At 33.2% G+C, this 23,493-nt stretch overlaps 2 protein-coding genes and 1 non-coding gene across 5 annotated transcripts in view; 2 read left to right on the top strand and 1 right to left on the bottom strand.

Moving 5' to 3' along the window:
• The window catches only part of LOC130654615 (60S ribosomal protein L10a-like), a 29,110-nt gene extending 28,232 nt beyond the window's left edge, over positions 1-878 (top strand). The window contains exons 4-5 of the mRNA XM_057457228.1: positions 309-481; positions 686-878. Coding sequence (XP_057313211.1) covers positions 309-481; positions 686-856 — 344 coding nt within the window. The 3' untranslated portion in view covers positions 857-878. The remainder of the gene's footprint in view (positions 1-308; positions 482-685) is intronic.
• LOC130656096 (small nucleolar RNA SNORD24) lies at positions 141-212 on the top strand. The gene has a single exon (XR_008984839.1). It is a non-coding gene; the product is annotated as a small nucleolar RNA SNORD24 (small nucleolar RNA).
• Positions 879-3,309: 2,431 nt separating the features above from the next.
• On the bottom strand, positions 3,310-23,331 carry LOC130654609 (prickle planar cell polarity protein 3-A-like). 3 transcript variants are annotated; one of them, XM_057457220.1, is made up of 6 exons: positions 23,132-23,331; positions 22,897-23,003; positions 6,451-6,640; positions 5,633-5,890; positions 5,243-5,446; positions 3,310-5,152 (listed from the first exon to the last, which is right to left on the bottom strand). In XM_057457220.1, exons 1-6 carry the CDS (start codon positions 23,156-23,158, stop codon positions 3,692-3,694), a joined length of 2,247 nt encoding a protein of 748 aa, XP_057313203.1. In that variant the 5' UTR covers positions 23,159-23,331; the 3' UTR covers positions 3,310-3,691. The 3 variants fall into 3 exon arrangements, with proteins under 3 accessions (XP_057313203.1, XP_057313205.1, XP_057313204.1); XM_057457222.1 differs by lacking the exons at positions 22,897-23,003; positions 23,132-23,331 and adding an exon at positions 16,291-16,620; XM_057457221.1 differs by lacking the exons at positions 22,897-23,003; positions 23,132-23,331 and adding an exon at positions 8,739-9,042.
• Between the last annotated feature and the right edge of the window lie 162 nt (positions 23,332-23,493).

Raw genomic sequence — 23,493 nt, 5'->3', positions numbered from 1 at the left:
ACATAATCGGTGAATGTTAAGAGTTGCATAAAAATTATACAAAAATTTGTCTTTGTCATTTTGTCACGCTCAACACTAAACCTTAAAAAGTTGTGATATTCTCGTATTCATTTTTAATTATGGGATAAGCCTCTTTGTGATGTCAATGATGATGAATATATTTGCTACTCTTGACTGTTGGATGACGAGTACCCACCAAGATCTCTGAGACATCTATGTGTATAAGCATAAACATTTAGGCCAGCCTAATTTCTTAAGGTCTGCAAAGTTTTGAATTTTGTTTATATTCATAACATGTATTTTTTTAGCTAAGAAGTATGATGGTTTCGTTGCTTCAGATACTTTGATCAAACAAATTCCACGTCTTCTTGGACCCGGATTGAACAAAGCAGGAAAGTTTCCAACAATGATCACCCATAGTGATAAGATGGAAGAAAAAATCAGTGACATCAAAAAAACTATTAAGTTTCAAATGAAAAAGGTAAGTTAACCAGGACCTTGGCTCCTTGCACAAGCAGGTATATCTGCAAATCGCAAGTGGTAAGGCCAAGTAACTGGTAGGCTTTGCAGCCGGACCTGGCTTCTGGGGTCTTTAAAAATACAGAATTTATTTACAGTACTCGTTTCTTTATTTTGTGTTATAAAGAATAAGAAACTTATACAGGTTTCTTTATTCCTCTTTCAGGTATTGTGTCTTGCAGTTGCTGTAGGACATGTCGATATGACTGAAGATCAATTAGCTCAAAATGTTTTCTTAGCTGTCAACTTCCTTGTATCGCTTTTGAAAAAGAACTGGCAGAACGTCAGGTCACTTCATATAAAAAGCACAATGGGCAAAGTTCAAAGATTGTTTTAATCTCAATAAATTAATTCCATGATTTTTTTTGTTTTTCCTATTGTCCAACAATCCCAGAAATCTACCTGAAGTCGTTCTTATTTTCAGATCACAGGAATAAAAAAGGGGGGATTTTGATTAGGAGTTTTAAAAACAAAATTTCACGAATCTGTCTCAGGGTAGCCACGCATCCCTTGTGTTTTTAACAACAGTTTTTAAAAGTGTGTTATCTCAGAAAAGGTGAAGTTCTCAAATATAAATGGCTTCAGTATTAATAATGATAAGGGTGCCTGGGTAGTTTAAACATTTTATTGCAGTCTTTAGAAATATTTACGAAAATTTCAGTCTTAAAAAGACGTTTTTGCTGCTTCAAAAATAAAAACAAGAAAGAAGCCATAAAGCAAGATCTGGTTAGTATGTTCATCGCTGCATAAAACTTTGATAGCCTCGACAAAACTTCCCACTCCCTCCACATCCATGCTTCGGGAGGTAGAAACATTTAAACAAGAAGCCCTGCGGCTTTAAGATTTCCGTCATTAGCCTGAAGGATTTTGAAATTTACCTTGAAAACGGAGAATTATGGGGTTAACTTTTTACTTAATTTTCACTTCTCTTCGTTATCGATCTCCCCATAGCCATCTATATTTATATAGATCAACATAAAGTTGTGCTTCAATTAAAACCAAGAAAAAGAATAACAATTTTGCAAAAAAAGTTATAATTTTACTGTAGCTAGCAGTACATATAAATGTCGTATATATATTATTAAACAACAAAACTATTCTGATTTCAAGAAAAAAACATGGAAAAGACGCAGTTAGCTGTAAAGAACACAAAGAAGCTTTTAACGGCTAATTATACTAGGCGTAGCATCTAATTATCCTGCATCAGCTAACTATATATTGTTACAGGCTAATTATCAGTTCACCGGCTGCTCAGGGCAAGCAACAATAAGCTTTTGTCACGATTCGACAACTTTTCTGCAAAAAATATAAAAAAAATCCTGTGCTAATATATATATCTTTTTATCTGATAGAAGTAGTCCCACAAAATGTCATTTGGAAGTTATTTTTAGCCCCCTTTTTTCCCATAAGAACAGGAGTTCGGTGTCCAGTCATGGAAGAACTAAGCAAGGCAGGATAAAGGTTTTTTGTTGCTTTCTGTTTAAGAAAGAAAGGCACTCTAATCAAAGCACTATTTTGTGTAGCTAGCTCCATAGCTAGCTAGCAAGTAATTAATTCCATGACTACTAAAAGGGGTATATCAGCACCAATCAAAAGGAGATCCAAGTCAGCACAAAAAATTGAGAGAGGTAGCTAGCTAGCACACCTTTCTCACTTAGCTATATATAAAATAATTCTTACGTGATAAAATACACGAACTTAAAAAATAGTGCTTAGCTCCCCATCAATGAAGCTACTACGACCAAATCAAAGAGACCAGCAAGGGGCGACCAACAAAATGTAAGCACTTTTAGTCATTGCCGCACACGGAATGTTCTGGCCACACGAAGAGTACACTCTGTTCAGATTGATCATTTAATTGACAGAGATTAAAATAAAGTATCTTCATTGGCTTTCGAAAAAATGGAGTTTTCCGAGCGTTTAGCCTGGACAATAACTTAGCAGCGTCCGGGCTCTGTGCTGTCTCTCTCTCTATATATATATCTATCTTCCATCAGGCGATTTTAAAGATTCCGCCCCGCATAGCGGCGACAAAAATCAATTCAATTTTTTCATAAGACTATTCTGCAGCAAATAAGAAGTGGCGTCCCGAGACATATTTTCATGCGCATGCTATGGGACTGAATGGTTGCAAATATATATTTATCAAATTTACCATCTGCATCAACTCTTTCTTATTAATGCTCTTTTTATCTTTTTCATGAAAGAAAACTGTAATACGTTTTTCCAATCAGTGCGTCGTGTTTGTTACATACAAATCCATTTGTATACATACCATCAGAAAGATCATTGCAATAAATGTACTCATTTTTTTGGAAGAGGAGACAAAAGTACTGGTAACAAAGTTGAACCTATAAAAATAGGTTATAAATGATAATGCCAGGGATGATGTTGTCAAACTATTTCTATTTGTAGAAAGTTAAGTGATAAAATCATCAACCGTCTTTTTCCTGGGCGAGATTGCTGCTGCTATTTCAAGTCCTGTGTAGGAATGCAGGAAAATACCCTACGGGAACCAATCTTCGCTTAAAGATTTTTTTGCGAATTTCGCGCTTTTTCCCATTTCGCTAAGTTTAATGTTCACGAAATACTTAATTCGCAAAAACAATTTAAAACAGTACTAAATTCTAAAATCATTTTCATTGAAGAAGTGGTTTTTGTCTGGTATAATATGTTTCAAAGACCTATAACTTTCCATCAGACTGCAATACAACTTTTTGATTCGCGAAATTTAATTCCTGCGCAAATTAGTTCCCTTAAGGCCGTTCCTAACCCATGTACCCAGTTAAATAATTTTAACATTACTTATAGCTAAGTGTATTCTATATTCAAACATAGGACTTATTCTATATTACATTAATATTCCATGCCTTTTTACAGAACATTTTAAACTATATACAGTTCGAAACGCCAAAAATTAATATTGTTAAGCTGAAGATTAAGAACGCCTCATTCTTGTTGCATCGGTAACTATATAAGTGGCATAAACCACACATAAATATGTACTATTACTAAAAGTAATAAAGAAAAAAATTCTTCCCAACGAAAGATTAAACTTTTAATATTTTGTGCGCAGTGAGTCGTCATTTATCCCGCAACAGAAGTCAGGTAAAAACATATTAAAAAGTACAAATAAATTATGTGCAGATGTTAAAAAAAAACTTATATTCCTTTATGATATTACGCATTGGCTTTGATTTCTGTTCTTCTTTTTCCCCTTTTTTGGACTCTTTTGCCGATGTAAAGCCATATCGTCTTGCGTTACATAATTTATTCTAGTTCTTCGTTGATCTTCAGCCGAAAACATCCCGAATGATCTCGGCTTTCTATTTTCTTCGACCGATTGTTTTCTTGGCGGGGCTCGTTTACCAATGTCTACTTTATTAAAATTTTGTTTTTTAGGCGAGCTTACGTCTATACCGAGTTTGAGGTTGGCGACAGCGTCGGTTTTAGTCTTATAGTTTTTTGAATTCGAAATATTCGTTTCTGACGTCGTTCTTTTACTTCGATGTTCTCTTTCGTCACGACGACCACAAACTCGACTTTTACCAGCATCAAGAGATTCAGTGGAACGAGCTTTTGACGATATAACAGGTATTTCCGAAGGAGTTGGCGACTCAACTGTATACGGTAAACTCGGCATATATTGTTGTCGCCTTTGGGAACGTTTACGTCTTTCAACCTCAAAGTCAGAAAAATAAGAGTCGTCAGCTTTTCTTCGATGACGACGACGACTTCGTTCTGCTTGCACGAGTCTCTCGATTGTATTGTTCCCGTTTGGGTGGGTGTATTCATGCTTGCCGGAAAAATTATTTTTCTTCTTTTCTTCCTGGCGTGTAGTCATTTCTATAGGTGGAACCACATCGATCCATATTTCAGGACCTTTTGGTTTTTGTCTATGATTCGGAGGTACACGAAGAACAGGTTTTTTGCTGTGTCGATTACTTGGTGGAAATGAAGGTAGTTCTTTTCTTGACGAATTTGCAGATGAACATGTAGAACTAGTCTCATCTCTGTCACTTTCTTCTTTAATATGGTCATGTTGTGGCATATTTTTAAGCATATCTCCAAGCTTCTCCGCACCCGCCAGGCCATACTTATCTAACGAATTACGGTAACTAGTTTTGGAACGTGTTTCTACCATTTTACGAACGGGTTCTGGACTTAACGTACTGGAACTAATATAACCATCCTTTTCTCTGTTGTTATTCGAATAATCCGATGGACGATAAGATCGATTTCTTGATGCTGACCGTGGAGGATATTTCGGCGTGACAGGATTGGGTGGAGGAATACCTCTACTACATCCAGATGAACAAAATATTTCTCCATTCTTTGGCAAGAATGGTTGTCCGAGCAAGCTTATGCCACAGTTAAAACAACTAAAACATTTCTCGTTAGCATGCCAGTGCTGACTTCCATGCGCCATTTGGCCGACATCAATACCAATGGGTTCTCCACATGAGTCACAGAACTCAGCAAACATTTTTTCGAAACATTTGCAACAAATTGGGTGATTGTCCCTCATCACATAGCGCTGCCCACCAAGTGAAGCGTCGCACTCAAAACAAGCAAAATGACCGATATGCCAAAATCGCCCTTCGGCTTCCGTACATTCGTCAGAAAATATAATCTAAAATATAACAAAAAACTATACCGTTAAAAGAAACAACTAAATACCGTAGGATGGAGAGCGATGGAATATAATAAAATCTCCTCCTACCTCATCACAAGCTGAGCATCTTGGTTTCAACAGCTCTGCATGATGTCTTCCACAATACACTCTCCCTTCTTGGTAGAAATAAACAAGATCGACCAGCAGTTCTCTACATGTGTTGCAGGTGAAACATGCGGGATGCCAGCAGGCTTCCTTACCTGCTCTCCATGCGTGAACTACCACATCGCCAGGTGAAATGTGAAGAGAACACTAAAACAAAATCAGTCAGTTACCTTACCAAAGAAACACTACATGCTTAAGGTTGGTTTCCACTAAGCATCGTAAGGCTCAAAACTGTCGCAGCATAAGACTTGTGAAGCTTAGTATGACCCAGTCTATAAGACAAAAAATGTCGCAGCACCATCTCGTTATTAAAATTTAGAAGCATGATTGTACCTGTTGACAAATCCCAGTTACTCCATTAATAGAACTGGGAAAAGTTTGCACATTTCCTCTTCCCAAACAATCCTTTCTACGCCTTCCATGGAATGTACGCAATTCTCGTTTTTCATCTTCTGATAAATTATGACAATGTTTAACCTCGCTATCATGTGGAGGAAGTTGATATAACAACTGTTTGGCGCGATATTGTTCACCGATACTATTTACGTAAGGAATTTTATCTTCCGGAAGACTGCCCATATAACCATTGACCTAATCAAGAAAAAAACTTATTATACGAAATCATAATTTAACAATACATTTTGTTTATCATAGAAATCGGATTTCCGGATGAATATTTGGGCAACGCTGGTTATTCATCATCATTAGGATATCTAATCTGAATTAAGCCGAGTGTGATTAAACGGATTATAAATTTAATCGTAAGCATACGAATTTGAGCGAACCTCCAACTGTTTTAGATCAAACTAACATATTTCGCAAATCGTTACTTCAAAACACGAACACAAGCTAGTGTAATAATTTTGGAGAAGACTTCTCTTTCAAAGGAGAGCAAAACCAATTTGGGGAATCAGATGATGCTCGTAGAGATGAAGGTTAATATAATAGCCATGCACGGATAACAGCTAAATAATTTATCACGAGATGTAAATTCAAAAAAATGTTTTTTACGTCATAAGTTAATTTAAATTTAACTCTTGAAGACAAAAAAATGTAATTCTCCTTCATTGACGTCATTTTCTAATTAAGATGGCATTAAAAGATGAAGAATGTGAGGGATTTCCACAACTGTCAATTTAGACCACGCCTACCTGGGCGGGTGTAAGACCGGGTGGCACCCAGGCATACTCCTCCGTGCAGCAACCGCTGTCATCATCGTTTCCCATGATGCTGTTGTGTTCGGTTCCGGTGTATTTACTGATACTGTATGTCTTCTCTTGTATCGAGGTTGGTAACAAACAATGATCTTCTCGAGAGCAGCGACAATGTCGGCATATTTTTCTATAAGAAAGTAATTGCGTCTGAATAAGGGTTTGGATAATAAAGACACATAAATACATAAGTGAAAGATATGCAATCAACTATAAATCACAACAAAAATGTCAAGCATTTTGATATTTCTTATTTCCTTTCGATATTGGACAAGACATATTTTGCTTCGTCTGATATAATACCATGGCGTAATTTTTTTCGCAGAGAAATTGAATCGTATCAAAATCTCTGCTCATTTCGCTCAATTACTCAATTACAAGATACAATTCGTAAATTAATTTAAATTGATCGTCGGCTATTGCTGAAACTTTTCATAACAGCGTCGAAATAAACACGTCGCATCTAAAATTGAACGAATCATCTATGCTAGTTCGAAAAATCCGCGAGAATTTCGTGCACCCTTAGCATAGTTTTAATCACTCCGCAGGGGTCTAAAATAAAGTTCTGCGCAACGTTTTTGAGCAGACAAAGCATGACAAAGAATTCATAAATTTAATTTTAATTTCCTGTAATATTGAAACGAACACTTAAAAGTTCACTTATGAGTAACCGGATAAATTACCGAACGAAAAACAAACCTATTTATACCGCAACAAATTGATTTGAAAAGTATATTACAGACGCAAATACAGGAAAAATTAACTTAAAATAAAGAAACAAACAAATAAAAAAATAAACAACCAACAAAAACAAACACACAAACATAAACAAAACAAACAAACACACAAACATAAACAAACAAACAAACACACAAACATAAAAAAAACAAAAAAAACAAACACACATAAACAAACAAACAAACAAGACTTACTTTAAATGAACTCAGCATGAGTGCAGTTGACAAACTAAATAATTTTTCATTGAAAGCAGATTTTTTCGAAAGACCATTAATCAAATTAAAGAAGGGATTAAATAGCATAGGTTGAAAACACAAGTGGCTTACAGTAAGACCAGGCTTATTTAAGAGATGAAAGAATAAAGTTGAAAGAATGTTTTCAGTGATATATTTATATATTCACCACTAAAATATGCATTACAATAACAGGGTTATAGGAAACTTTTTTGTCAATTAAAAGTGGAGATCTTACATTTCTAAATTTTAGCATTCCGTTATTTAACAAAAGAAAAACAGGTTTCAATTTTAACAAAACTGATTGGATATGATGTAAAATAATTTTTTTCTTTTCTTTAAATCGCTCCGAATGATAAGCGAGATATTGTGCGGATTTGCGGAGCATGCCTTTTGAATTGTTGAGAACGGAATAATATTGTTTCTGACAAATCACTGATCACACTGTGTGAATGAACTTTAAATGACTGCTCTTTTTTTCTTTTAGTATTCTCTCGCAGATTAAAACATATACTCTTCTCACAAAAACATTGTAAGTCTTTTAATTTTTTAACACAACGCAGGTTTAAATTCGTCAAAGATACCGAAAGAAAGAAGATACAGCTAAAAACAAGATATTATCAGTTATAATGGAACTTTTAAATTACATCAATCTAAATCGCTTTTCTTCAACTTCTCAAACAGGCCGCATTGTAAACATCAAGTCCGCTATCAAAATACATATTAATTAGACACAAGTGAAATCTAATAAAGATTGTTTTTATGTAAATTTTGTCACCAAAACACCATCTCAATACATATAATAATATACAAGTTAAACACATGAGTACAACATGCTGTCAGTAAAAATACACGTGACCGAAAAGTTGAAGTTATCCCAAAACATTCCAAGCCATGAGAAAAAAAATCGAGCCTTAGTTATTTAACTGGTTGATTATTAACTAGTTGACCTTCTCAATTAGTTTCTACTTTAAGAGATATTTCCGTAAACAATTTTTTTATTGTGGTTTTGAAATGTCACTATCCAGGTTGCGATCATTAACACAAGCGTTTAATTAGAAATTCAAACAAGCATTTGTCCAACATTGAGCTAAAAAACAACTACCTATGCTGAAGCATACCTTTGATAAAATTATGTAAGAAAAACAAACAAAAAATTTCTCTTCCAAACCACCGGGTTAGTTACCGTTTAGCGATAACAAGTAAAATAAATTTACGACGATTAACACGAAAAACAAATCGTCAGAAAATACAAACCTGCAACGCGAGCATAACATTTCCTCATCATCTTCAGTAGCAGAAAAATAAAGATCTTCGTTAAAACTCTTTCTATGGATACTTCTTCGATTATTTATCATTTTGTTTTTTGCAATATGGCATTTAATAATTTTGTTATCAAAATGGCACTTTGTATAACAGCTAACGAGAATGTAGCATAATATATTTATAACATACTTTTTTATTTTTTAATCTACAATAAGTTAAAATGTTGTGACATTTTTCGGCCGACGTACGTTTCTCATTCTTCTCCTACATCTAAAACTTTCATAACTATTAAAAGTTGATATTCAAACTTAAGTCGTAAAAACCAAACAAATACGTAATAAATTCTTTCATCTAACTAGCTAATTTTGTTTTTTAAAAAACTAACTTTCCTGTGTATAGGTAAGAATATAAAAGCTAAAACGCAATTAAAACATGAACAGATCGAGTATAAAATACCAAGCTAAAGGAACAAAACAACAAATAGATAGTGAAAAAAAATGTGTAGTCGATATAATGAGTTAACTTGTGTCATCACAGAATAACAATGATCCCATTAAAAGTTGAACTAATTGATTTCCATAGGACGCTCGTGATAGGTTAATCGTAGCTAGGCTACCATTTTGTTTAGTCATAAAAATCACGGTGTGTAAGTTAATCCATTTCTGAATAGAATCCTTCCCTATGATCTGTCGATCAACTGAACCTCTCTTTGATGAATACTGCCATCTTGAATTGTTAATACAAACATTTGTCGATAAATACCACGGACTGCCATCATGATGCCGTGTTAACTTGTCATGGTTTTAGAAGAAAGAAAAAGTTGAGAAACAGACGATGTAGCTAGAGATATTGAGTATTATCGTATCGCTACGAAATAAACACAATTCTATGTTATGAAGTAACAGCAACGATTGGATACATGAGATTGAGGCCTGTAAGAAACAGCTAACGAGCAAAGAAAATTGAGTAAGAAAGGCAATTTTGTTAGTTGTCAACAAAACTTATCAGCAATATCCACATTAAATATCACTTTGTTTCTGATTGTATCACTACCAACAAATAGATAAGAAAAATCGCTTTATATTTTCATGAAGGCCAAACTAAATATATTTATCATAATCAAATATAAATCTCTATTCCAATCTCTTTTTAGCTCTCACGAATCAATAGAACGAAAATTGTTGTGTACTTCGTGAGCATGCTACATAAAAGCTCAGGTGATATGATTAAATAGTATCTCACGTGATGTCGAGTAAACACAGGCGAACTCAATTAAAAGCTTGTACTCATAAACAGGTTAGAGATAACCAAGTGTGTCTTTTCTTATCAACAGTGACTCATCTCTCTCTCTATTCAAACAACAGCACTTCGAAATGCTTGTCAATATTTACAACTTCCAACTATTCAAATAAAATTGTTCATCTTAATTAAATGTCGAGACTCACGCCAGTAATTTTTTTCTTTCAAATATCAAACAATGTGTTTTTTCTATCTCGTTCAAGCACAAGGTTAAAATAGAGCTAAATAACTAAACTAAAAATTCTATAAAAGCGTTGTAACTGCAATAGATGAACAAACACAAGCTGTTCATATTACTTCTTCAATCAATCTGCATGCTAAATTATTACAACAGTAGGTAACCATTCAAATACAAATAACAAATAAACAATATCCTTAAGAAGTAAATCCAGTTTGTGTGATTTAACTTTTCAAATCCTAGTTTCATCGAACAAAGTTGTCAAAGATACTTTGCTGTCATTAAAAACACGTTAATGTTCATTCCAAACTCTTTATCAAGATTGTCCAACGTTCATCCTAAGAACTCAAATCTTTAGATAAATTATCCACATTTAACTCACCAACGCAGAAGTTATTTATACAAGAAACCTTAATCAGACCTGACATGCTAAATCTGATAATAACCCTACGGAGAAGTGTAGTGTGGTTAGTAACATATTTGATTACAGTCTCATTGGATGACACAAAAAAATTGCAGGTCTAATTAATAATTGTCCCTAATGGCAGGCGCGTAATTGCGTGGTATTTAGACTCGTCTTCTCAAATGAAGACATCGGAAATAAAGGGTATGAACAATAACAATTCGAGATGTGAGAAACCGCTCGTTAAAATAAACAGAAACATTGCAAGAATGTTAGCAATAGTTTGTAACCGTCCCCAATCCCCATCACGTGACGTCACAGACAAAGACATCTTTTACGGTCACAAGAATACCCAATTCACACGACAATACACGCACAATGCACGCTTAAGCAGTTTATTGTACAAATATTTCGAACATTTCGTGTTAATAACGTCGAACAAAGAACGGTTGTCATCTTGGTAATTAGAATTTTTTTCAAGAACAAACTGTCAATCTATCATCTTCCTTGAAACATGTACTTAAAAAATTCACTGCTGCTTTACTGCAGATCTCATTTCTACTATTGTTAAAATAATCGCGTTGAAATACCTGTACGTAGCGACTCTAAGTATGACAACACACTTTTAACAATTATGCTATGTGCAATAATCTACACCGTCATCTATCCTCTTTCAAATTTAGATTAAGTTCAATACCACTTAAACACATGTCAGACGAATTATGGTATGTAAGAAAGAAGTGTTTAAAATAATGTTGGAAAATTTTGAACAAATTAAATTTTTATAAATTCTTCTTTTATACGAAGACAGCTGAAAGTTTTTTAAAAACTGATTTTTTTTTGTTCAGTTTTTAGCTTAGTCTCATACTGTGGAATAGTAATATATTTTTGCTTATTTATGCAAAGAATTATGAAAATAGAATAAAAAAACCTGTCGGGAATTGTGTGGGCTTCGTTATTGACAGATATAAAAAATAGTAGTTGTTCATCAGCAAATAATGAGACATCATTGTCAATATAATCCTATAGACAGAATACAACAAATCGGACTGTATCGGAATTTCGGACGTGAAATTTATATAAAGCAGAAACATAGAAAACACAAAAGTGGCGAAGCAGACAAATAATTTTGATTAACTGTATTTTATATTGAAAATGTCGTTGGAGGAAAAATTTCTGCTAAGAACGACGATTTGTGCTGAACTGTGCATGAAAATTAAGTTAAGCCCAAAACATATACCTAGATCCTGTTTCATATTTGAGATTTGGAGGGTCAGTCGGTGTTTTTTTTAAGAAAATATATTTGTTGTCAAATCAATTCCTACGCAAGCTTTAATTCTGTGGTAAACACATTCGAATCCTTTTGAAAGATACATTGGCTTCGTTAAATTGGTTTCGTTTCGAGCGATTTCGGTGTTTCGAACGTTGCGCGATCGATTGGAGAGTAACTAATCACGCAAAGGATTATTTTTGTTATTATTTTGCTTTTGAATCAATTGAACATAACATCAATTGAAGTCTTTGGCTATGATGATTTACCCTAAATGGGCAAAAAAGGTTTCTCCATCATGGACGTTACTCTCCATCCTCGTACAACCTGAATGACGGTGCATAATAAATAGACTCCTCGAAAGATCAAGTACAAGTAATTATATGCACTTCACAACTGTACAGACAACCTGTTTATAAACAATTAATTTCTATGATGAACCTGCTACTTTTGTTTTTTGGAGCTCAAATAAGCTACGGACAGTAAAATGTATTAAATATCAGTAAACCGAAAGTTTGTTTAACGAAGAAACAACAACATAAGGAGCTATATTGGGTAAAAAAAAATGCTATGTTACTAGCTTTAAGAAGGTCATTAATACCCTTTTAAATGTTTTAAAGTCATCGTTGCTGCTTCGACTGGCTCTATTTGCAATAATCTTGAAAGTTTCTATCCAAAATTTTGAAAAATATAGATAGCTAGCTAGCTAGTTTAAAAAAGTTAAAAGTTCATTTCATTAGAAAGTTTGATTTGATGGAGAACCTTTCTCTCATTTTCAGTTATATTTGTCCAGTGTGATATTAAAGAAACATTTTTTTTGTCTTCAGCGCTCATAAATTTATTTATCGCTATCAGCTCAACTTTCGTGTCACTAGAGTCAAAAATTAACAGTCCCTTTAAGGAAAATAATTTTAATTAAATTATTGAAATTTAATTCTCGTGAAATATTAGAAGATGCTAGCTTCGCAAAAATTAGTTCTCACAAAAATCATTTTTCGCGCAAAAAATAACGAAAGAAAGCGAAAAAGAGCAACAAAATAAATAAATAAATAAATAAATAATAAAATAAATTCAGCACTGAACATTTGTGTAAAGCTCAGTATCTACGACAATTAAATGCTAGGATAGCCGTTGCAACGACCGTTGTAGAGAAGACATAGCAACAAAATATATACGTGCCGACATTTTTGAAATAATTTAAAATTTTTGCTGGAAAGCTGGGAGTCGTTGGAGGCAACGAAGCTACAATTTTTGACAGTTTGTGGAATCAGACAATTATGGTATGTAAGAAAGAAGTGTTTGAAATATTAAAGTTGAAAAATTTTGTGGACAGTTTGTGGAATTTTGTTGACATTTTGTGGAATGGCGGAAAATTTTAAGGAGCGATTATTAACCTTTAGAAACCGGATGACGCACATTGGTGTATAAAACAAGGTCGAAATACTGATATATTACCTACAACCCAAGACAGTAAATGTAGGGTCGTATGAAAGAGACTAAATTTCCTTCCCAATAGTAATCATTGAAAAAGTTGGTGGCTCAGAGATCCGGTTCAATGATCGGCGAAAAATTCATTAATAGTTTAAGTTTTTCAAAAAGAAGGGTTAATATTAAACACAGGCATTTTTAAATGTTCAGCAAACTTGGGCCTTTAATCAGCATGGTCACTTTTCTGTGTAGTACCAAGAATATCAAGAAATAAGTAGATGACTGGTTCATAGTCCTAAAAACACTGTAGCTCTTACGGGGAAAAAGCTTTCCACCCCTGGTGTTTCTAAGTGGGATGACGTGAGCCTTTGTGAGATGACGTCTGCGATAATTGTGATGTTTTCAAAGTCAAAAAGTATATAGCTACGTATATTGTGAAGATGTTTCATATAAACAAGAATTTCCTTCTTTGGATGATCGAAAATTAAGCATCAACGTAATAAAAAGCGGACTCGTTTATTTTTTGGTGAAGTATTTCTTCTTCTTCTGACGTTAAATGAGAAATTTCGGGATGAACATGACTTTATCTGACATGTAAAATGTTTTTGCGTAATTTTTTGACTTTACGTCGAGCTAATGACAAAAAAAAAGGTTTATCAGCACTGAGGACAAAAACAACTGGCTCCATATATATATAATACATTTTTCATATCCATATTCATATCCGTATTTACCTTGCTTTTAAGGCGATCCTTCTGGTTCAAAAAGTTGAAATTTTTTGCATAGCAGCACACAATAAAATTAAACACAAGGCCAGTCCAGAGAACAATGACTTTATAATGTGTTGATTACATTTTACAATATTGTTTAAAATACTATTCAAAAAAATTTTTAACACCGTACCCACAAGCAATCATTTACGCTCATTCCATTAGACATGCGACTCTAATATTTGCTGGCGTTAAGCCGGCCTACTTTTTCCCGATTTTTAGGACCTTCGCGGGCCGTGACGGTGAATGTTCCTCTGACATCGCAAGAACTGCGACTGGCACATTTTCAACGTTATTTGTCCGCGTTTCCCAAAGCAGAGTTTTCGCAGACTACTGGCTACGGAGCGTTGCGCAAGCCACACAGTTTGGCTATTTCGAGAAATAGTCATTTTCCAAAAGAAGATGAATATGATTATCGTAAATATAGCATTATGAAAGAAATAGCATCCCTCATGTTTTTTTTAATTCTTCTTCAAAACAACCTTTCGATTTTACTGATACTTGCATAATTTGCTGGTCGTAGTTTGTTTTACTGCCAAAAAAGACAGCGTTATTATCGACCACCTAAAAGTTGCCACACCTAGTCAAAAATCTTGCATTGTAACTGCATAATGATGACTCAAGATTACTTCCACACACTGTTCTCGCACACGTTTTTACTTTTCTTATTCTCTTTATTTGCACTTAGGCAAAACCAATTTGCAATGAAGCAAATAAATAATCAGGGACTCTGCCTAATTTTAAATTTTTATGTACAGTGAAATACCAAATGATGAAAACGTACACCTTGTTGAGCTTTCATGCCAAGTTGGACACAGTGACACCATCTGTTGTCAGAAATGAATTTACCTAGGATAACTCTATTGGCTTATATATTTTCCAATAAAACTCCGGATGGTTTTGCGAAAATAAGTTTGACAGAAAATAATCCTCTTTATAAAAATACGTTCAAAATACTACTGTTACATTCAACAGAACATTTATTTGGATAAAGTGGATTGACAGGAAATTTCTACGCAGATGTGAAAAGAAAATAGAAGGCGCCGCTGAGCATTCGAACGTGATATAGCAAGTGATGGCTTTTTGACATGTGATGACGGAACAAAATTACTTCACATGTTCAATTGCTAAATGCTGTGGACAAATAAAATACAATTAAAGAACAGTGCTTGTTATGTAGCACTTTTCCTTAAAAAGCAATTTTATTTCGCCGTTAGAACAACAGTTTGACATTCGTAAATCGATTGTTAGGAAGATGTTATTTATATTATATATAACAAAGAAAACTAAAATGTTATAAAAATAATAAATTATCTTGGCAAGAAGTATCACCTGCTCCCAACAAAAACATTCCTCTTTTATCCTATATACATAAATTGATAACAACTCTGCACCCTCCCCCACTTTATAATTTATGTTATGTAAACACTGTACAAGAGAACATAAAACAAAGCACGGGCGAGAACAATTTGTCAGACGAAATACTTCGCTTGCAATGAAAACTAGTTTGAGTAACTTTCTTGAAACACGATAAAAAATAGGAATTAAAAAATAAATGCTTAGAAGTATATATGAAAAAGGTTTAAAAAATAGCAAAGAAACTTAAAACAAAAAAATAAGCGTCAATGTTAGTCACTGCAATAGGCGAAACGAAACACGGCTGTAGGAGAGAGAGGCGCGAAAAAAAAGGGTTGAATGCCTACTACAAAGAAAGGTTAAAAAGAAGACAATAATTACTGTAGTCGAAATATTGAAAAGTTTGCTTTCATTGACATAATATTCATTTTTATAACCCCGTGAAATATAATTATACGTGTCCATCTAAATCGCAAAAACACATTCCATAAAATTCATGGGTTTACTTATGTGAAGAAAAAAATATTTTCCACTTCATAACCGCCGGCACTCATAAGAGTTTTTAGAGTACCAAACATAAGGGAACTCAAGAGAAAATAACATAGCTATGTCTCTCAAAAGAAAACTCACAAGAAAAATCGAATTTTATTCATTTATTAAAGAACGTCTTGTGACATTATGAAAAGCTTCACCTGAGTGGTAAATTTGGACAAAAAAAAAAAAAAAACAGGTTTAAACCATCCGCATCGCGATATTGGCTAGTGGAAATACCATCTTGAAATACCAAAGCATATTGAAAAAAATATCAAAAATTTTAAAAACTCAAAAATAGTCCTTACCTTTGCAAAACCCTTTTTTGATGAAGTGAATATCACCAGAAACCAAATTGGAACAAAATATAAAATCTTCCCTTTGGTTTTACCTAGCGACAATCAATTTAAATTACTCTACATAAAAGAAAATCGAGCACTACTGAAGAATGCGTAAGTGAGGCCAATATAGACCTCTTCACTGTTTGATCAGGAGTGAAATAGATGGATTATATTGTCTAACCAAAACTAGAAGGAATATGGCACGAATGAAAATTCGACCCTTGGCTCATTCAGCTGTGTATCCAATAAATAATTAAAAAGAAGAATACAAAGAAAAATAACAAAGAAAGATAATGAACTACCATCGCAAATTCCTGACCTGGTTCTCACATGCATTGACAAGCCAAACACGAAAATTAGATGATGCAGAAACTGCACAAATACAACTGTAAAAAATTTTTTGAATATGCACACAGCTTTTAAAGTATACACTCCAAATTCAGAAGTTTCAACGACCAGAGAGCTGTTTCTCAACAAACGCAGATCGAGAACATATAGAATATATATGATAGATACGTCGTGACCGCAAAAACCAATTCAAATATGGAAGGTAAAAAAGAAAAACTGCTGATCTCAGTTTCCAGAAGCAATGTGAATAAAAATTTATTTTATCTGATTATAACGAATATCAATTTTTTTGTTTAAAAAGAAACTAGTCATGCGAGATCTAGAATGTTCCAACGAGTGAAAAGATAGAAACTTATATAAAAATGCGCAGGTTCAGGCTTTTTGGGTCACCTTACGATGGTAGTAGACGAGGCATCGAGAAATATAGTTCGATAGATACTGATTTAAAAGAAATAACAAATTGGAAGATATGAAAAATAATTTCCAATTGAATGAAGATAAAATGTTACGCGTACGCGCAAATAACATTAGAACAGCAGTGATACAAAGTGCCGTAACTTAATCAAACGAATTTGATTTTTCGTAAATTTGTTTGCGTTCTTCAATGCGAATAAATTGGCACTGAAAACACGTTGGAACTGAATCCGCAAATACTTAAGACCTACTTGTGATAAGTAGATTTGACATAAGCAAGTCAATAGATGACAAGAGATCATCTGACCGTATTCCCGTTATAAACAAAACCTTTTCTAAATTCAAAGAAAATGTACATCAGTGAAGTTCTCCTCCGTAGTAGCGAAATTGCTAAAAATAACTTTCTAGACTTTTTTATCCTTCGTTTCATGTATTTAAATCTTGACACAGATCAGGCCAGGATTTCTTTTTTTGGACAGTTGACATTTTTTACCTCACCTAATTTAGCTGTAGCTTATATAACGTGGTAAAATTCACACCTTAAACTACAATCGGTGTAATTATCCACACACTACAAAAAATGTGAAAAAATCACCTGCGTATGAGAAGAATATAGCAATAAACACCTACCTACTATCACACTTGGTGAGATAGTTCAACGCGTCTTTTAAAATAAGCAGAGACTTAGGATAACAATCCGCTCTTAAGGTTTTCCATGACTCCGGTAACATAACTGCATTGACAACAAATTGTTCAGTTACGCGAAACCAGTCAAACCTTTACGAACCCAAGCTCAAGTTGGATGTGTCTCAAACGAACGGTATCTTCACATTAGAGATTACCCTATTAGTGTTTTGACTGTAAGAATATGCGCAGAACAAGCCGATAACGTAAGAGTAAATCAACACTATTTAACCACAAGGCTTAATAGCCGGCTGCGAAATTATTTACTCTATTGAGTTGCATAGCAACGGGGAAATTTAGAGCGACAAATCGAAAATGTTTATAAACGAAAATTATCGGCTTACATATATATGTCTAATAAAATTCATTCGGAAACTATGATTAAGCAAAAAAAGAATCGGAAAGCGCGAGTAAAAGTTAAAATTAGTATTACATTCAAATATGGCGGCAATTATTCTGGTTGTGAAGCGAGGCATCTTAGGTTTAGAAGAGCTGTTTTTTATTCATTGAAAGTTTTTATTTTTGAAGTCAAAAACAATAAAAACATCAACGCCGGCATGATACGCCTCGTTAGTTATACTTGACGTGTGTATCGACGCTATAAATATTTCAAATCAACATAAATAAACGTCATGTCAAAGAGGAAGTGTGGTGCATCGAACGCGTGTTTTCCCACATCAAACAGAAGTGACAAAAGTTAAAAATACCTTGAACATTTAAACTACCTTTTTTTGACGTAACGACGTTAACAGCCTTAACATAGAAGTTATTATAACATTTTTAAAAGAATAGTTAGAAGCTGTTCTTATGTATAATACAACCGCTAAAGAGACGAATCCCTTACAGTACTGTAGAGAAAAGTGGCAAAAGGCACTTTATTTCAACAATTCACAAAACTGTTTTTTCTCCTCATGAGAAATATTGAAAATAAGGCAAACCCATGCAAACAGCGAAATGCATCATTTAAAAAATTAACAGATACAAAATTGATATTTCGCACTCTTTCCAAATCATATGCTAAACACGCATGCCAATAAATCAGCCCCTCTGCAAATCATTTTAAGGCATTTTGTTTAAAATGCAACACTACACTCAAACTCCATTAAATAGTACTTAGAATTACTACGAGCTTTATTTCTTTAGTTTTAAGCGAATCCATACTTAAAGATCTAGAGCTGAACGCCATTTACAATTCAAAAGCATTGAAAGATGGCGTTGTAGAATTTAAACAAATTAAATGATGAGGGATATCAAAAAACAAAGCAGACGAGGTTGAATACACGCTTTTTTCTTATAACCAACGTTAATTTTCGGTCGAGTCAAGCGGATGCTTAATTTTTAAAGACGTTTGGTCTCGTTTGCTACTTAGTTGCTGCTTAAATATCCCAAGGAGAATAACAAATTATTTTTAACCTCGTTCCCAGGACTTCTTTTAATCACGCTTATATGATAACTTTTTTCCCCTGTAAGAGTCTGATATAAGCGTAAAGGAAAGAAGAAGCCCAGAGAATGAGTTGATCTTTTCTTACTCCATGTGGAACATCACGTGTAAAGATCCAACAGAACCCATGGTTAATTTGTTGTTGTTTGTTTTTTGTTGTTTAAAGCTTAATTTTAACTTCCTCTTGTTGCTTATAAAGTGTTGCTTGCAAAATAAGGGCAAAGCAAATCAAACACAACCGTTCCACTCCTGTTATCCTTTAAGCAATTACAAATATATACCTTTTTAAACAAACACACATTTTTCGGTCAGCGGGCTTACAGGCACTTTTCCATTCGTGCTCAGACAAAGAAATGAGTTTCACACAACGAAATTCCCAGTTTCTCTGACTTTTGTAAAATTTAGTAGCTAATCGCTGACTTTTCTCCGACTTTTATCTTGAAATTCCTTGACTGAAATTTCCTGAGACCTTCAGAACGGTGATGGCCACCTTGAAATTAGAACGCTTTTTAATCATCTTGCTGGTCTTTTTGAGCAAAGAATGCTATTTACTTCAAACTCTCTCTTGGTTTGTTGCACATATTTTTTGTCAAAATATTTATGCATCAGGGAAAAGTTAAACCTACGCAAAACATGGTAACATTTACACTCTGGCTTTATTAAAGTTCTCCTTAGAAGAGTTAAGTTTTGGCAAAATAAAATATTAAATATAAAAACAAATTGGCTACGCATTTATCAAGACACCAGGCCAAACATCTTATTAACAAATTTTCTAACTCAACATTTAAAGTTTTTTAATGCGTTTCTTTAAGGGGGAGAACACTACCCTTTAACGATAATACTCTTCTTGTTAAATTAACAAAACAATTTCTTTAAAAACGCAAATGATGTCCCTTTTATCAGATATGCTTCAATAAGAATAAAAACACTCCCTGGTGAAATTAGATAAACAATATTGTGAACATTCTCTGGTGAAATCAGTTTCTGTCTACAATATTGTGGACATGGTGTAGACGTTTTATGGAACAGATTTTAAATCAAAAAATGTCACAACGTCAAAGCTCAATTTAAGTTTTGGCTACATTGATAAAGATGAAACATTCAGTTCCGAAATTTACTTATATTTTTGCCTGCTTTTATGAATGTTGCCAAGTTTTAATTTCTTAACCAATATTGACTTCAAATATCTGAAGAATTTTAATGTGTTAGTTATATGCCAGCACTGCTGAAAAAAAGCTTATTTTAATTTTCTTTTTTTTTTATCTCTGTTAAAAAAATATAAACACATTTTTAAACTTCAATAAATGACACTGATATGTTAGATCTTTTTTCAAAAAAAATAAGGACAACGAAGCATTATTTTTTTAAAATTACACTCTGATAATAATCTATAATAATAAAATATTAAATTTGTCACAACTGTTGACATAATATGTTGTAAAGCAAGATTTAAAAAGAAAATTGTCACCAAATTATTTCTAATTTGTTATCTGTTAACACATTGCTTAAACGTGACAATATATTCACACTTTAATAATTCACACCTTAATAGTATAACAAACTAATAACAGGTATAAAAGTGTAAAATAAATAAACTACAAGCAAGCTCCTGTTGTTTTACTTAATCCTATTTGCAAATATTCTCACAAAGATTGCAGTTTTTGTAACTGTTACATCAGTCAATAGAGTTAGAATACGGAATTATTAAAGTGAGTATTTATCTATTATTAACGAATAGTAGATGAATAACGTGCATATTCTGGGAGCATTTCTAAAATAACTTGATAACATTGTTTTCACAAGAAAAACTATAATTCTCACTTATTTTAATCTATTTATCTAACAGCAGATTAGATTTCTAGAGATTCCTGAAACTGTTGTGTAAATACTGCAGGTAAAATTGCCTCTACAAATTTTAATTTGTAACTGCATACCAGCTTCTATGTGTTTAACAAAAAGTTTAAGTTTTAAGGGGCTTATAATTATTATTGAAATTATTTACCCAGGATAACTCTTCTGTTTCTATTAGCACTGTTATAGACAAGGGTTCTGCAAAGGGGTCCTAGTTCTTTTAAATTTGACCTGTGAAAGTTGTGCAGACACATCAATCGTTCAACTAGACAACCACCTTAAATAACAATCCTATTCCCATGCTCAATGCTAAACAGAAAGGAAAGATTTAAACTATTTAGTTTTTGGCATGACTCAGCAGGTGTTGTAACTAAATTTATTTACAAAACGACAAAATTGTACAAAGAAATAATTTGAGTCCAAACATTATTTTAATGACATTTTACCAATTTAATTACAAAAAGCCCTATAATTTCTTCATTAAAAACAATAATATTCCATGAATCAAATCTAAAATTATGACAAAATAAAACAAGAAAAGTCCTGTGTTGCGACAACTAATGACTAAGATTTTAGTAAGTTTGAAAACAACAAGGTTTAGAACATTAATGGAGTGAAAAACCCAAGAGCTTATAAACTCACTTACAGATCAGAAACATAAATGCAAACAAACTTTATTTTGATAACTGTCAGGTATAATTCAGAGACTCCGAGGAAAACGTTTAATTTGTGGAATAGCTGGAGTTGAAAACATGAGGAAAGATAACAAATGCTTTATTTGAGGAATGAAAAAAAATTGCAGGATATCTTTGAATGTGTTCCAATCTCTTGCCTAATATGATGGTTGTAGCACCTTTATCCATTAGTTGTAAGCCCATGAAAAAACCCATAGGAATTTGCTCATTTTCCATAATCACTCATCATTGTTCGTCTGTCAGCATTACAAGATGGAATTACCCTGCTGGGTCTGATATATAGTTTCAGGGCAACTATTCCGAATACACAGATGACAGGTATTATAAATATAGAGATAAGGTTTAAAGTTTATAACAAAACAAAACAAAGTCGTGCTTCAGCCAGGTGATTTATCCCATGAAATAATCCAACCATTTGCTATATTTGCCTTCTACGCATTGTAAAGTTTTCCTATTTTTTTGGCTTGTCCTAAGAATATCCCTTATCTCTTTCTAAGATTGAGAGAACATTTTCACCTTCACAATTGATAGGGTCTTACTGTTAAGGAATACTTTTGAATTTAAAAGAATTATCAAGATCTGCACATTCTCGGATCTGGGTTAACATTATCAAATTTTGAAAAAGAAAAGAAGAAACTTTTGAGAAAAATGAGTGGCATATTTGGATTTATTAGCAAAATTATATAAGATATGAAATTTAGAATACCAGAAGGTTATTAGAACAGGATTTATTAAAATTTAAAGTTTTAAATTTTATAAGAGTTTGACCATAATATCTGACTGCAGTGAAGAATTTTTCACTGCAGTTAATTTATGTGGTCATTTCTTCATACAACACCAAAAGTTTGGCTACTAATAGAGGCAGTTGTACTTATTGTATAAACTTGAAAATTTGCATGTTTCCATAAATTTGGTGCTGAATTTAAATATGTTGGTCATTTTTGTTGAAAATGATCAGAAAATTTCACGCATGTTAACCCGGATCCGAGAATAAACAAAGTTAGCTAAGCTCTATAGCTACAGAGACAGCGATAAATTTACAATAACATTTTAAAACAAATACCTTACCTACCCCATTGAAATAGAATTTTTTTTTACATTTCAAAGAATTCAGATAATAAACAAAAACAACTGGCTAACCTCCAATCCAAGGGACTGTATCCTGGACATATCTTTCCACATCGCACACAGTGCTTCATATGATCTAGTAATGTCTGTGATGTAACCTCATCTTTGGACTTGGAACTCTATGTATGCAATGTATAAAACATAGAAGAGATCAAAACAAATAAACAAAAAGGCAAACTAAACTATAATGAGAAATCTCGGAACCGAAAAAAAATTTTTAAGATTCAGAATCAAACAAGTAAGTTACCTTTTTATCCTTCTTCGGCGGACTCATCTCAGTAAATTATATATTTTTTAGAAAACAAACATTAAAGGACAAACTGTTTAACTTGAGATATTTTGTGTATTGTCAGTAATTTCAGCGAAATTAACCTAATTAAATACTGCACACAGATAAATATGTTTAGTCTTCACTCAACTCATTGCCATTTCACAAATCGAATTCATAATGGCCACCGCATAGCTTTTTGTTTACATTAGAGAATTGTTCTCATTATGAACCAATCAAAATCAAAAAGCGGAAAGTTCAAATAAATCTAACGGAGAACTGAGGGGAAGTCGCGTTGTTAAATTTGATTAATGACTTATCTAATGTCCCAAAGGCTATAC

Source organism: Hydractinia symbiolongicarpus, chromosome 8 (assembly GCF_029227915.1).
Source record: "Hydractinia symbiolongicarpus strain clone_291-10 chromosome 8, HSymV2.1, whole genome shotgun sequence".
Taxonomy (NCBI): domain Eukaryota; kingdom Metazoa; phylum Cnidaria; class Hydrozoa; order Anthoathecata; family Hydractiniidae; genus Hydractinia; species Hydractinia symbiolongicarpus.
This window is presented reverse-complemented; position numbering and strand designations above follow the sequence as displayed.

Bases quoted from the DNA above. Each gene is read 5' to 3' on its own strand.
- LOC130654609 (XM_057457220.1), bottom strand. From the start codon at position 23,158: ATGAGTCCGCCGAAGAAGGATAAAAAG. The intron at 5,447-5,632 runs GTACAATCATGC...ATTTTGTTTTAG, and splicing joins TAACTGGGATTTGTCAACAG to TGTTCTCTTCACATTTCACC. The intron at 5,153-5,242 runs GTAGGAGGAGAT...GTTATATTTTAG, and splicing joins GATGCTCAGCTTGTGATGAG to ATTATATTTTCTGACGAATG.